We start from the raw sequence: 12,062 nt of genomic DNA on the forward strand, positions 1-12,062 counted from the left end.
ACATCTTTCCTATAGTGAGGTGACCAGACTTCCACACAGTACTCCAGTTGTGGCCTAACCAACGCTCTGTACAACTCCAACATCATGTCCTTGTGCTGATACTCTAGACCTCAACTTGTGTAAACTATCCTGGATCTGTACAATTTCACACAACAATCCACCAACATGGAGCTCTATCTTGGGGTAGGGGAATTTCTAGCTACTGCCCCAGTCATCTCCACTTCGAAATATCTCCTGGAACATCAGCTTCTGGACACTCTACATCACTCTCAGCAGTGATAATGCGTTGAGCTAAACAACACGCCTCACACCGCGACAGTGACAGCTTCGTTGGATCTGAACTCAGAACAGCTCGTAATCTGCTCCGTGCACCCTTATCTCTAGCGGCAGTAGCTGAAAATGTCAGTGCAATACGGAGAACACTGTGTGTTGCCGAGAGAACCAAAACATCCAGCAAAACCGCTTCTGTTAGTATTGCCAATTTTAAAACCCCTCCCCCCCCCACAACAACCACCAAACAAATTTACTATTATTCCTTCCGATGAATGATCTGTTTAAACATGCTCCGGATGCCCCGCTCTGACAGCAATCCCTTCAAGCCTCTGCCGTAGCGATGAATCAATCAGCTCTGCAGCAACTTCCCCCGGGGGGGTGGGGGGGGACGGTGCAGAGCAGCCAGAGGGGAAACCCTGTTTACAGCCGGCGAGCGCTAAGACCCAGTGGCTGTCAACCCAAGCAAAGCTGTGCGGAGGCAGAAAGCGGTGCTGCGGCTCCAGCTGACCACGAGGTCCCAGCTGTTTCCCGCCATTGCTGAATGTTTTTACTACAACAGTGTATGTATATAAAAAAAAACACGCGAGTCTGCCAACAGCAGCTTTGATCCTCTTGTGTGTGTTTTGGAAACTGGATTGCAAAAGATTCGATGGCTTACTACGCGGGGCAGAAGACCTTGCAAGAATTCCGCAAAGCGGAGAAGGAAGTGATTGGAGGCTTATGCAGGTTTGTATCAGTTTGTTTATTTCTGAAACAATGTATCAATGGAGAAACATCAGGAGAGGGAGACATTTAGATAGGACGTCCACGTGGATGGGTGTTGAAAGGGGGCAATCCCAGAGTATTGCGCCGGGGGAGGGTCAACTTCCCTGGAAAGTAAGAATGCAGAAGGAGCAGCTGAAAAGAATTTTGGTCCTTTTTAAAAAAAATACAAGGAAGAAAGCTAAACTAGAAAACGGGAACCTTTGCAGCAGTCGCGGGAAGCAACCACGTGGGAATCGCTTGGATCACCAAATGTTCCATTTCGGAATCTCTCAGCGATTGTATCCAAAGTTTGCAACATTTAATAATGTATCCGTGTTCCAAAGGACCGCGCACGTGGGGAATTCCCTCGGCTGCAACCTCCTCTCAATCAGATTTTCTCCGCTTCTTGTCCAGCAGATAATGGCCGCTCCTCTTCTCTCTAATTTGTTTTGTAATAGAGGGATCCTCCCACTTTTTTTTAGAAATTAGTGTCCTCCTTCTAAACAAACAAAAGTTGCTTTTTCTTCCCCACCTCCATCTGTTTAATTTTTCATTTTACCTTTAACGATTGGCAAGTTCTACTCCAATATTTATTTTCGTAGGATTTAAGAGGAGAAACCCTATTCTGTTCGTTGTTGCTAGTAGTAGGAACTGCGTACAAGCCTGAGATAACGCATTTTAAAGCTTGCTTCATAACCCTGTTTCGGTTGCATTTCTCCTCCGAGGAGCCAGGACAGGAGAATAATTGCGTGTGGGTGGGTCGCCCGATCTGAGACGAGTTAGGTTTGAATGCACATTTTTAAACGGATCTGTCCACTCTTTTACCGCATCACCCTCGCCGAAAAAAAATCCAATTGGAATCCAGTGCCATATTTTGTTGGTGGCCGCGTAGTAAGATTTCGCTAACTGTTGAGGGAAAGTGCCTGCACGCAACCATCGCAGCGCAACTTTAATCAATAATCAATATATTAAATTTAAACTTCTCATTCATTTTATTTTTCAAAATGGAAAGGAGGCGTGCGATGCAACGGAATTAAAATTTAAGATCACAAATTCTAAAAAGTGCCTTAGAAAAATACGCAATTACCAGGCATTTGTTTAGAAACTTGACCACCTTAAGTTTGCGAAAGATTTAATGACCTCCATACACGTTCAAAATAGACCCTATTTATCATGAATGTGAATTTTTGAAAGAAAAATGCAAGTCATTAGAAAGACGAAATAAACCGTTCCCTTTTTTTAAAAAAAAACCTTGTATTAGTAATTTATTACGTGCGATTGTAATTGTAAAAGACCCGTAGTACTGGAACTCATTGAAGAAGTTTAGAGAGGGACATGTGGTGAATTTTATGAATGGGCCTGCAATCGACTCGAGTTTTGGCGAATACGATTGGTTGACGAAGCTGTAGTCGGTGTGTGATGGGCAGCGTCGCAAGGGGGCGTGAACTCTGGGGTGTTTCGAACCGACTTCTGTTTACGCTCATGGGTCTGTCTGTGCACTCTACAGACCATTGCATCAGCAGGATCCTCTTAATATAATGTTCTGTCCCTTCATCGCTGCTCGTGTCTTTTTTTTAAATAAAAAGAACTGTTGCATGTTATGGTGTCGATGGTCGCCATGACTTGGAGGTGCCGATGTTGAACTGGGGTGTACAAAGTTTAAAAATCACACTACACCAGGTTATAGTCCAACAGGTTTATTTGGAAGGACTATTTTCGCAGCGTCGCTCCTTCATTAGATGGCTGTGGAGGTTAGGGATGAAGGAGATGTTGAGGTTAAGATTAGATTAGATTCCCTACAGTGTGGAAACAAGCCCTTCGGCCCAACAAGTCCACACTGACCCTCCGAAGAGTAACCCGTTTCGCTCTGACTAATGCACCTAACACTATGGGCAATTTAGCACGGCCAATTCACCCTGACCTGGACTGTGGGAGGAAACCCACACAGACAGTCGCCCAAGGATGGAATACGAACCTGAGACCCTGGTGCTGTGAGGCAGCAGTACTAACCACTGAGCCACCAATGGATGAAGCATTTGGAGTGCCCCTCCTACATTAGGTGGTTGCGGAGGTTAAGGATGAAGGAGCAGCGCTCCGAAAGCTAGTGATTCCAAATAAACCTGTTGGACTATAACCTGGTGTTGTGACTTTTTAACTTTGTTGCATTTTATTGTTTTAACCCAAAATACAGTTGCTGTGGATCAGCTGTGACTGAGTGGATCATACACATGCCTCTTGAGTCAGCCGATTCAAGTTCCACTTCAGGGCTTGAGCTCAAAAGTCTGACACTGCAATGTAGAACTGAGCAGGTGCAACATTGTTGCGAGTAATATTTGTGCTACACACAGACCAGGTCCAAAAGATAGAATCTAATGATTTCCCCTTAATAGTCAATAGCATTATAATTGCTGAATCCATTAATATCAACATCCTGGGGGTTACCATTGACTAGAAACTGAACTGGACCCACCATAAGAATACGGTGGCTACAAGATCAAATCAGAGTATGAGTTGAAACATGGAGCACTGGAAAAGCACAGCAGGTCAGGCAGCATCCGAGGAGCAGGAGAATCACTGTTTTGCGCACAAGGAATTCCTGATGAAGGGCTTATGCCAGAAACGTCAACTGTCCTGCTCCTCAGATGCTTCCTGACCTGCTGTGCTTTTCCCGCGCCACACGTTTTGACTCTGATCTCCAGCATCTGCACTCCTCGCTTCCTCTGGGTGAGAGTGTGGGAAATCTGTCGCAAATAACTCCACCTAAATGCCCAAAGCCTGGCCATCAGCTCCAACAATATTCAAGAAGCTTGACACCATCCAGGACAAGATAGCTGCATATTGGCACCTCATCTGCCCCCTTAAACAATCACTCCCTTCACCACTAACACACAGTGGCAGCACTGCATACTACCTATACACTGCAGTTGTTCAGCAAGGTTCCTCAGACCACACTTTACAAACCTGTGACCTCTACCATCCACAAGGACAAGGGCAGTAGGTGAGCAGGGACACCTGCAAGTTCCCCTCTGAGCCACTCACTATCCTGACTTGGAAATATATCACCGTTCCATCATTGTCACAGGGTCAAAATCCTGGAACTCCTTCCCCACCAGGATTTCATGCAGCAAATGGATTGCAGCTCTCCAGGGCGGTTAGGGGTGGGGCAATAAATGACTGTAAAGCCAGCAATGCCCACATCCCATGACAGCAATTGGTTAAGATCTGGAATGCATCCTTTCAAGACTGACTGATTTAGTATTGTCACCTGCTGAGATATAGTGAAAAGTGTTGTCCTGTGTGCACGAACAGCAGATCTTACCATACAAAGTGCATCAGGGTAGAACAGAGTACAGAATATAGTATTATAGATGCAGAGAAGGTGCAGAGAGAGAGAGAGATCAGAATTAACATTTGAGAAGTCAGTATAAAAGTCTGATAACAGCAGGGAAGAAACTGCTCTTTAATCTAGTCATACGTATTTTCAAACTCTTGTATCTTCTGCCTGGTGAAAGAGAGGATAACTGGGGTGGGAGCGATCTTTGATGATGTTGGTTGATTTCCTGAGGTAGCGGGAAGTATAGATGGAGTCAATGGATGGAAGGTTGGCTTGTGTGATGGACTGGGCTGAGTTCACGGCTCTGTAGTTTCTCATAGTCTTGGGAATAGCTGTGATGCATCCAGATAGGATGCTTTCTAAAGTATATCCATTAAAAATTGGTAAGAGTCCTTGTGGACATGCCAAATTTTCTTACCCTCCCGAGGAAGCAGAGATGTTGTTGCTCTTTCTTGATCATCACATCCTCACAGTATGGTGATCATCAGTCCAAGTAACTTGACCTTCTCAACCATGTCCACCTCAGCACCCATGATGTAGACAGGGGCATGCCCTCCACTCTGCTTCCTGAAGTCAATGACCAGCCCCTTTGTGTTGCTGACATTGATGGAGAGATTGTGGTCTTTATACCAAGCCCTCTATCCTATATTCTCTCGCATTCTTGTTTGAAATCCACCCTACAATGTTAGTGTCGTCAGCAAACTTGTAAATGGAGTTGAGGCAGAATTTGGCCACACAGTCATGAGTACAGAGGAGCCTCGATTATCTGAATTTTAGATTATCCGAAGAAAATTTCAAGGTCCCACAAAAAAAGTGACGTTAAAGTGTCATCCTGTTCCCACCTCAGTTGAAGCAAAACGCTCAGAGACATGGCATGGTTTTACCTCCTTCATCTTTATTCTGGGCCGTGGAGGGAGAGAGAATGACTGCCCATATGCACAGATACATGAGTCCTCAGTCTTTTCTCGAACAGCTGTTTCTTAGTGAATTATGTAATCACTTTACAGGGAGGAGCATGAGATAAGGCAACATACATATTGATTGGCTGTTACAATCAGCGAGTGTCAATAGTAGAGGTTAAGCCATCTGGCATTATACAATGAATAACTGGCTCATATATTGAACACTTTTCACCTTGTCAACTGACTTTACATACTGAACGCTCGCTCATCTTGTTAAATGGCTGTACATAATGAATGCTTTTCCACCTTGTTAACCCATTACCCTTGCCTCCAGCACCACATTGTTAACTGCAAGTTCTTATCTGATCTGAGTCATGTTCAACTGAACCTCTTGTTTCACAAAACTCAGAATTTAACTCTTTCCCTGCCTGCTCATTCCCTCTCCACATTTTCAAAAGAGGTAAATGAATTTGGATTACCTGCACTGAAGAACATGTTAAAATGCTGGCAGAAACAAAGAAACACAAGCAGTTCATGCATCAGCGACTGGATTTTTTTTAGATAAGGGTTGTGACACAGCCCTTTGCAAAAGTAAGTGTTTTACAGTATAAAGTACTCTTGTCACTTTATGGTGGAGAATGTAAATGCATGTGCGAGGCAGTGCGTCTTGTCTTTCTTTCATGAGACTGCATTCCTGGAAACTGACAAATGCTCTTGCGATCGTAGAAGCTGTTTGGGACCTTATTTAATGCTGTCTTCACCACTCCTTGCAATGGAAACTACTGCTGCATTTTTAATAAGGTTTCTTGTGTTATCATTGCTTTATTTAGTTCATCATGTGAAATCTGTATTGTTTTGCACTCAATACATTAAAATTGTAGATATAAATAAATTCTCTGGTAGAGCACAATGTTAGATCAGCATGTCTTCCCTTTTTTAAGGTAAAATCAATTATCCGAATGAAGTAGTACCTGTCCATTTCGTTTGGATAATCAAGTTTCCTCTTGTGAGAAACAAAGCTCACTGCCAAATAATCTTAGTCCGAGTCAAATTCCGAAGCAGTCTTTAGTCATACGTTCTTGCAAGACTGGGTGTCCAAAAAGTAGGCACACCCCTGAACAATTTCAGTACATTTTTATACAGTCTCTGTGAGTCTCTCAGTACTTCCCCTTTTACCTCATACGTGACAGTTGCAGTTGCTCTGTGCAGCTGCTAATCTAATCGGTTTACCACATCCATCTGTGGCTTGTTTGTTAGTGTGCACCCCCCCCAATAGCTGAGTCTTATGACTTCTGCTGAAGCAACACTGAGTCTTATCACTTCTGAGTACATGACTTCTGCAGAAGCAACACTTACACACATTTTCCACACTCTGTATGTAAGGTGTACAGTAAGGGGCTGAGGATGCAGCCTTGCAGGACACCAGTCTTGGGGATTACATTGGAGGATGTACTGTTACCTACTGAATGCAGTGTATAGGTCAGGATGTTGAGGATCCAGTTATAGAGGGGGGAAGCTGAGACTTCAGAATTTAAAGCTGGGTTTGTTTGAAATAGGGTATTGAAGGCTGAGCTGCAGTCAGTAAGTAAGAGCCTGAGGTTGATATCCCTTGTTATCCAGGTGTTCTAGGGATAAGTGTAGGGGCAGGGAGATACTGTCTACTGTGGACCTGTTGCATCAATAGGCAAATAGCAAAGGATCATGATGATTTGGTAGGCTGGAGTTGATGTGAGCCATGACAAACTTTTCATAGCACTTCATAATTATGGAGTTCAGAGCCAGCAGGTGATAGTCATTGAGGCATGCTACATGATTTTTCTTTGGCACCGGGACGATGATGGTCTCCTTGAAGCTGGTGGGGACCAATTCAAGGTAGACTCAGTTGAAGCATTCAAAAGGGAATTGGATCAGTTTTTGAAAAGGGACGTTTAGTGCAGCTATGGGGAAAGGACAGGGTAATTGCTTTGGGTGAACTGTCTTACAGAGAGCAGACACACTGGCTTCCTTTGGGTTGTATTTATGAAAGAAATTTACTGACCTTCAGATGAACTTGGAGCTAAGAGGTCCCACTGTACTCCAGGGCCATCTCCCCGGTGTCCTAGGCAATATTTATTCCTGAATCAATATCACAAAGACCGGATAATCAATCTTTCTAATCACTTTCCTGTTTGTGGGAATTTGTTAAACACGCATGACTTGTTTCATATCCTATACTTGAACAGTGACTGCTCTTCCAAATAGAACTTCATTGATATTAAAGCACTTTGAGACCTCTGACAGTTGTGAAAAGCACCATTTCAATGAAAGTCCTTACTTCCCTCGTAGGCTGTCTAGCACTGAAGGAGGCAATTCAGCCCACTGTGCCTGTGTCAGCTCTCTGAAAGAGTTCTCCAATCAGTATCTCCTCTGCTCTTTTCCCCATATCCTTGCAATTCCTTCCTCTAAGTGTTTACATCCAATTCCTCTTTTGAAAGTTGCTAATTTAACTTTAGTCACCTTTTGGCTGTTTTAGCAATGACCTTTAATCTTACTGCAGTTCTGAATCTCTGGATGTTTTCCAAATGTTGAAAAAAAATACTTTGTAACAAATTAGATTGGGAGGGATTTGATAGGGCTTTGCTACACATGAGGGAATTTTCTCATTCTAACCTCCCCCTCCCTATTCCTAAACAAGGTGAGTCATTCTGTGCAGTTGTCCCACAAATGCTTTTTGGTACCCAGTGTGTGGCTATTTCCTTGCGTAAACCTAAATATTCAGAGTCAGAGATGTACAGCACGGAAACAGATCTTTCCGTCCAACTTGTCCATGCTGATCAGATATCCTAAACTAAACTAGTCCCATTTGCCAGCACTTGGCCCATATCTGTCTCAACCCTTCCTATCCAAATAGCCATTGCCAATAGAGATTTCATCCACAGAAAATATTTAGGGAATGTAATGTTCCTCTGTGATTGCAATCAGTTAGTCATAGATCCTGACTGGAATACCATATTCTGGTTTTGGCAGTGAACTCTAAGAGGGTTGGAGGGTGATCAAGTGAGGGGCAACGGTGAAGCACAAATTCATTACAACAGATGCTTAGGAATTAGGCGATAGGTTTAGATAGTGGATTTGGATCAGCTCAGGCTTAGAGGGCCAAAGGGCCTGTTCCTGTGAAGATCTGCGTCCCCTCAAGAGGGGCTTCTTGGTTCGAGATCGGTCAAAGGAATCGACAAATGCGGTCTATTCAAAAAGCGGGGTTCACTAGTTTTTATTGAATTAAGGTACCTTGACGCAATTCTATCCAGCAACACAGAGATTGAAGCTTCTGTGTTCCGTGATGAAGTTGCGCAATTACATTTGAAAATTACACATTATTTATATGTTTTTTAAGAAATAGTACAGCCTTAATTACAAGAAAGACCAATCACATATAATAAGGTGACATGATTGACAGCAAGTTAATCCAATGATATATTCTTTAAGAAGGATATCTAACTTGCGTAAATTGTCATGTCATGTGTTAGTTCAAATGGTCAATTAATGTGTCAGTATTCATCTTATGAAAACTCTATTGTCCTCTTATCTTTGACCTGCAAGTTAATTCTGCAAATCAGCAGTATGTTCAGCAGAATGGTTTACAGGCCATTTTGTAGTATTCTTTTAAATTGAGAAACCATTTTGTTGAAATAAAAATCTGCATATTTTATTGCCTAAATTCCAATTTTAGATCCTCACCTGGGCTGTAAATTTTCTTTAAACTCTGCTAACAAAGAACAAAGGGTTAAGTTAGGAGGACAGTTGAGTCAACCTTGTGTCAGTCCCCTTGATGTAAAGATTCTGGCGAATCTGATTTGAGGATTTAAAGGTTTGATAGGCCTAGTAGAGAGGAATGTTTCCTTTGATGGCTGAGGCAAGGGATGATTAAGAGAGAGGTTGTTTGGGAGAGAAATTGGAGATGGCGCTGTGGGACTCATGCGCACACACACATACTCACATCCACCCTCCAAAAGCCATGGTTTGTTGAACCTTTCAAGACAGAGAATGTTAGGTTGTTGCTTTCTTAGGCCATTAAGACCAGGAGTGTGGTGCTGGAAAAGCACAGCCGGTCAGGCAGCATCCAAGGAGCAGGAGAGTTAACATTGAGCCTGAGCTGTTCATTAGGAATAAAGGGGTGGGCCAAGGGACTGACAGATAAATGGGGGGGGGGGGGTTGCAAATCCAACCTTCCAACTCAGTACGGCCCTCTTGAACCATCCTACCTGTCCATCTTCCCTCCCACTGAGCCATTCCACCCTCCTATCCAACCAATCACTATCACCCCCCACCTTCATCTACCTATTGTATTCCCAGCTATCTCCTCTTTCCCCAGCCCCACCCCACACCCCATTTATCTCTCAGCCCCCTTGGGCCACCCCCACATTCCTGTTGAAGAGTGCAGACTCAAAACGTCGACAGTTCTGCTCCCTGTGACCTGCTGTGCTTTTCCAGCACCACACTCTTGACTCTGATCTTTAGCATCTGCAGTCCTCACTTTCTCCAATCAAGGCAAGGGGCCAGGAATGACCCTCAGGTATAAATCGAATAGAATATTTGGTCAGCCCAGAGGGGTTGAATGGCCTCCCCAAGATTCAGATTCACCGGCCCGGTGGTAGCCCCACTCGGTGGAACTGCTTCTGAGCACGGGGTGGGGGGGAAGGTGCTTCTCAAAGAACTGAAGCCGATTTTACAGTAAAGTTTAGAAAAACAACCTCGATTCTTGAGATGGCAGAAGAAGCTCTTTTAACAACATCAGTTCGACTCTTAAAGCTTGGCGTTTTGTGATCACAGAGCTGACTTTGGTAGGAATATTCCAGTTGACAGTGGGGGGGTGGGGGGGTGGGGGGTGGGGGGTGGGGGGGGGGGGGGGGGGAGTCTGGTATTATACAGTCATAGAGATGTACAGCATGGTATTTTGGGAGCTCTGGGCTGGACAGAGTTGCTGTTAAAAGCCCAGTCCTGAGGCCAGGCAGCGTGTGTCTGCTGTGACTGTTTGTTCATTTCACTGCAATCACCTGGGCCGGATATTCCGTTTGCCATTCGAGACTTTGGCTGCCTTTCCGAAGGTTGGACTGTGTCCAAGAAGTGAATTATGGCCTGAAGCCAGCTGTGAGACAGAGGCCCCTGTGAGCAGCATATCTCCGCACTCACTGATAAACAACTTGGGCTGGTCCGGGCGCTGGTTTAATTTTTGTTTCCAAATGTGCTGCAGAGGACTGTGGTAAACAGCCAAGGTACAGTGCCACCACTGAAGTAAATGATTTTTTTTAAAAATCGCCATCGGTAAATTGCAGAGGATTGGATGTCAACCATCACATGATCTCTTTCTTGTTCAACACCCTATCCATTCATCAGTGTCCAATGCTCTAAACCTAATATTGCCCCCAACCCGTCTTCTACCACTCACTGACCAGTCTGTTGAGGTCTACTTAGCCCCAGAGTTACAGTATTCAAGAAAGGCAGATTATGTGGAATACAGCAACTGATTCAGGCTATTCAGCCCAACTTGTTCATTCTACAAGTATTGGCTTCTTTTTTTCTCTATGGCTTGAAGAGGTGTATTTTGTCCTTTTTTTAAAATGAAGAAATAATGAGACAGAGATACCAAGCCGTTTGCTCCAACACCAATGAAGTAAACAGCTTGTGAGGTCTTGGGGTTTTCATTTTAAATTTGGAACAATAAAAGCAGCCTGAATGGGTGGGCTCAAGCTCCCACAGAACCAGGATATGTTTAGTTTAGCTTTCAGTAGCAGTTGCTGGGGTCTTGAAGCTAAAATCTGGAGTTCTCTCCTTGCTGCTAGAATTGTATGTGATTCTGGATTAGTGGTGCTGGAAGAGCACAGCAGTTCAGGCAGCATCCAAGGAGTTTCGAAATCGAAAAAGCCCTTCATCAGGAATCTTGTAGAGAGAGGAGGAAAACTTCTTTAAGGCAGGCATCCTTGCAAGAGGATTCGCAGTAGGTTTAAAATCAACGAGGTAAAAACAATGACTGCAGATGCTGGAAATCAGATTCTGGATTAGTGGTGCTGGAAGAGCACAGCCCTTTCTGATGAAGGGCTTTTGCCCAAAACGTCGATTTCGAAGCTCCTTGGATGCTGCCTGAACTGCTGTGCTCTTCCAGCACCACTAATCCAGAATCTGGTTTCCAGCATCTGCAGTCATTGTTTTTACCTCCCAGAATTGTATGTGAGACAATCTATTTTGCTGAATTTGCATTTGCCAAGGGTGTGTCTATCTGACACACAATTTTGGAACCGTTAACTAGTAGTAGTTAATATATATCATTTTAATAGAGTTGCAGTTGAGCCAATTTCTTTCTTTCTTTATTTTTATTTTGTCTCTTTTAACTGTAGTGTAAAAATAAAGTGTGTTTTGCTTAAAGTCAAATACCGTGACCAATTAAATTGCATCTGGAATGCACCATCTTACACTTATGTTTAAAATAAGAAAAAGATAGTCTTGACCCTATCATCTCAATATATTTTGAGAGGTTTTGGTGTGGCCCATAACACTCTTTCCACCCCACCCACCCCTTTCCGCTACCACGAGACAGGATTCCAGAGCCTGTCAGATTCGGATTCTAAGTGCAGTGAGAGACCAGGATTCGCTGATAATCTGGTGACAATATTACAGAATCTGGCAAATTGGTCACCATGGGTAGATTGGGGGTAGTGAGATTGTGGGTGTGGTGGAATTGATTGTTAGACTGTTGACCCTGGGTTAAGGGAAATCATGTCTAAAGGCCATTCTGTGCCAACTATTATCTGTGAAGAAAGAGCAAGTACTTGTCC

General features: G+C 43.8%; 1 protein-coding gene across 1 annotated transcript in view; it reads left to right on the forward strand.

Moving 5' to 3' along the window:
• Window positions 1–761: 761 nt before the first annotated feature.
• Window positions 762–12,062, forward strand: part of LOC140489218 (transcription factor AP-4-like) — a 33,814-nt gene continuing 22,513 nt past the window's right edge. The window contains exon 1 of the mRNA XM_072588521.1: window positions 762–999. Coding sequence (XP_072444622.1) covers window positions 923–999 — 77 coding nt within the window. The 5' untranslated portion in view covers window positions 762–922. The remainder of the gene's footprint in view (window positions 1,000–12,062) is intronic.

Source organism: Chiloscyllium punctatum, chromosome 18, assembly GCF_047496795.1.
Source record: "Chiloscyllium punctatum isolate Juve2018m chromosome 18, sChiPun1.3, whole genome shotgun sequence".
Taxonomy (NCBI): Eukaryota; Metazoa; Chordata; class Chondrichthyes; order Orectolobiformes; family Hemiscylliidae; genus Chiloscyllium; species Chiloscyllium punctatum.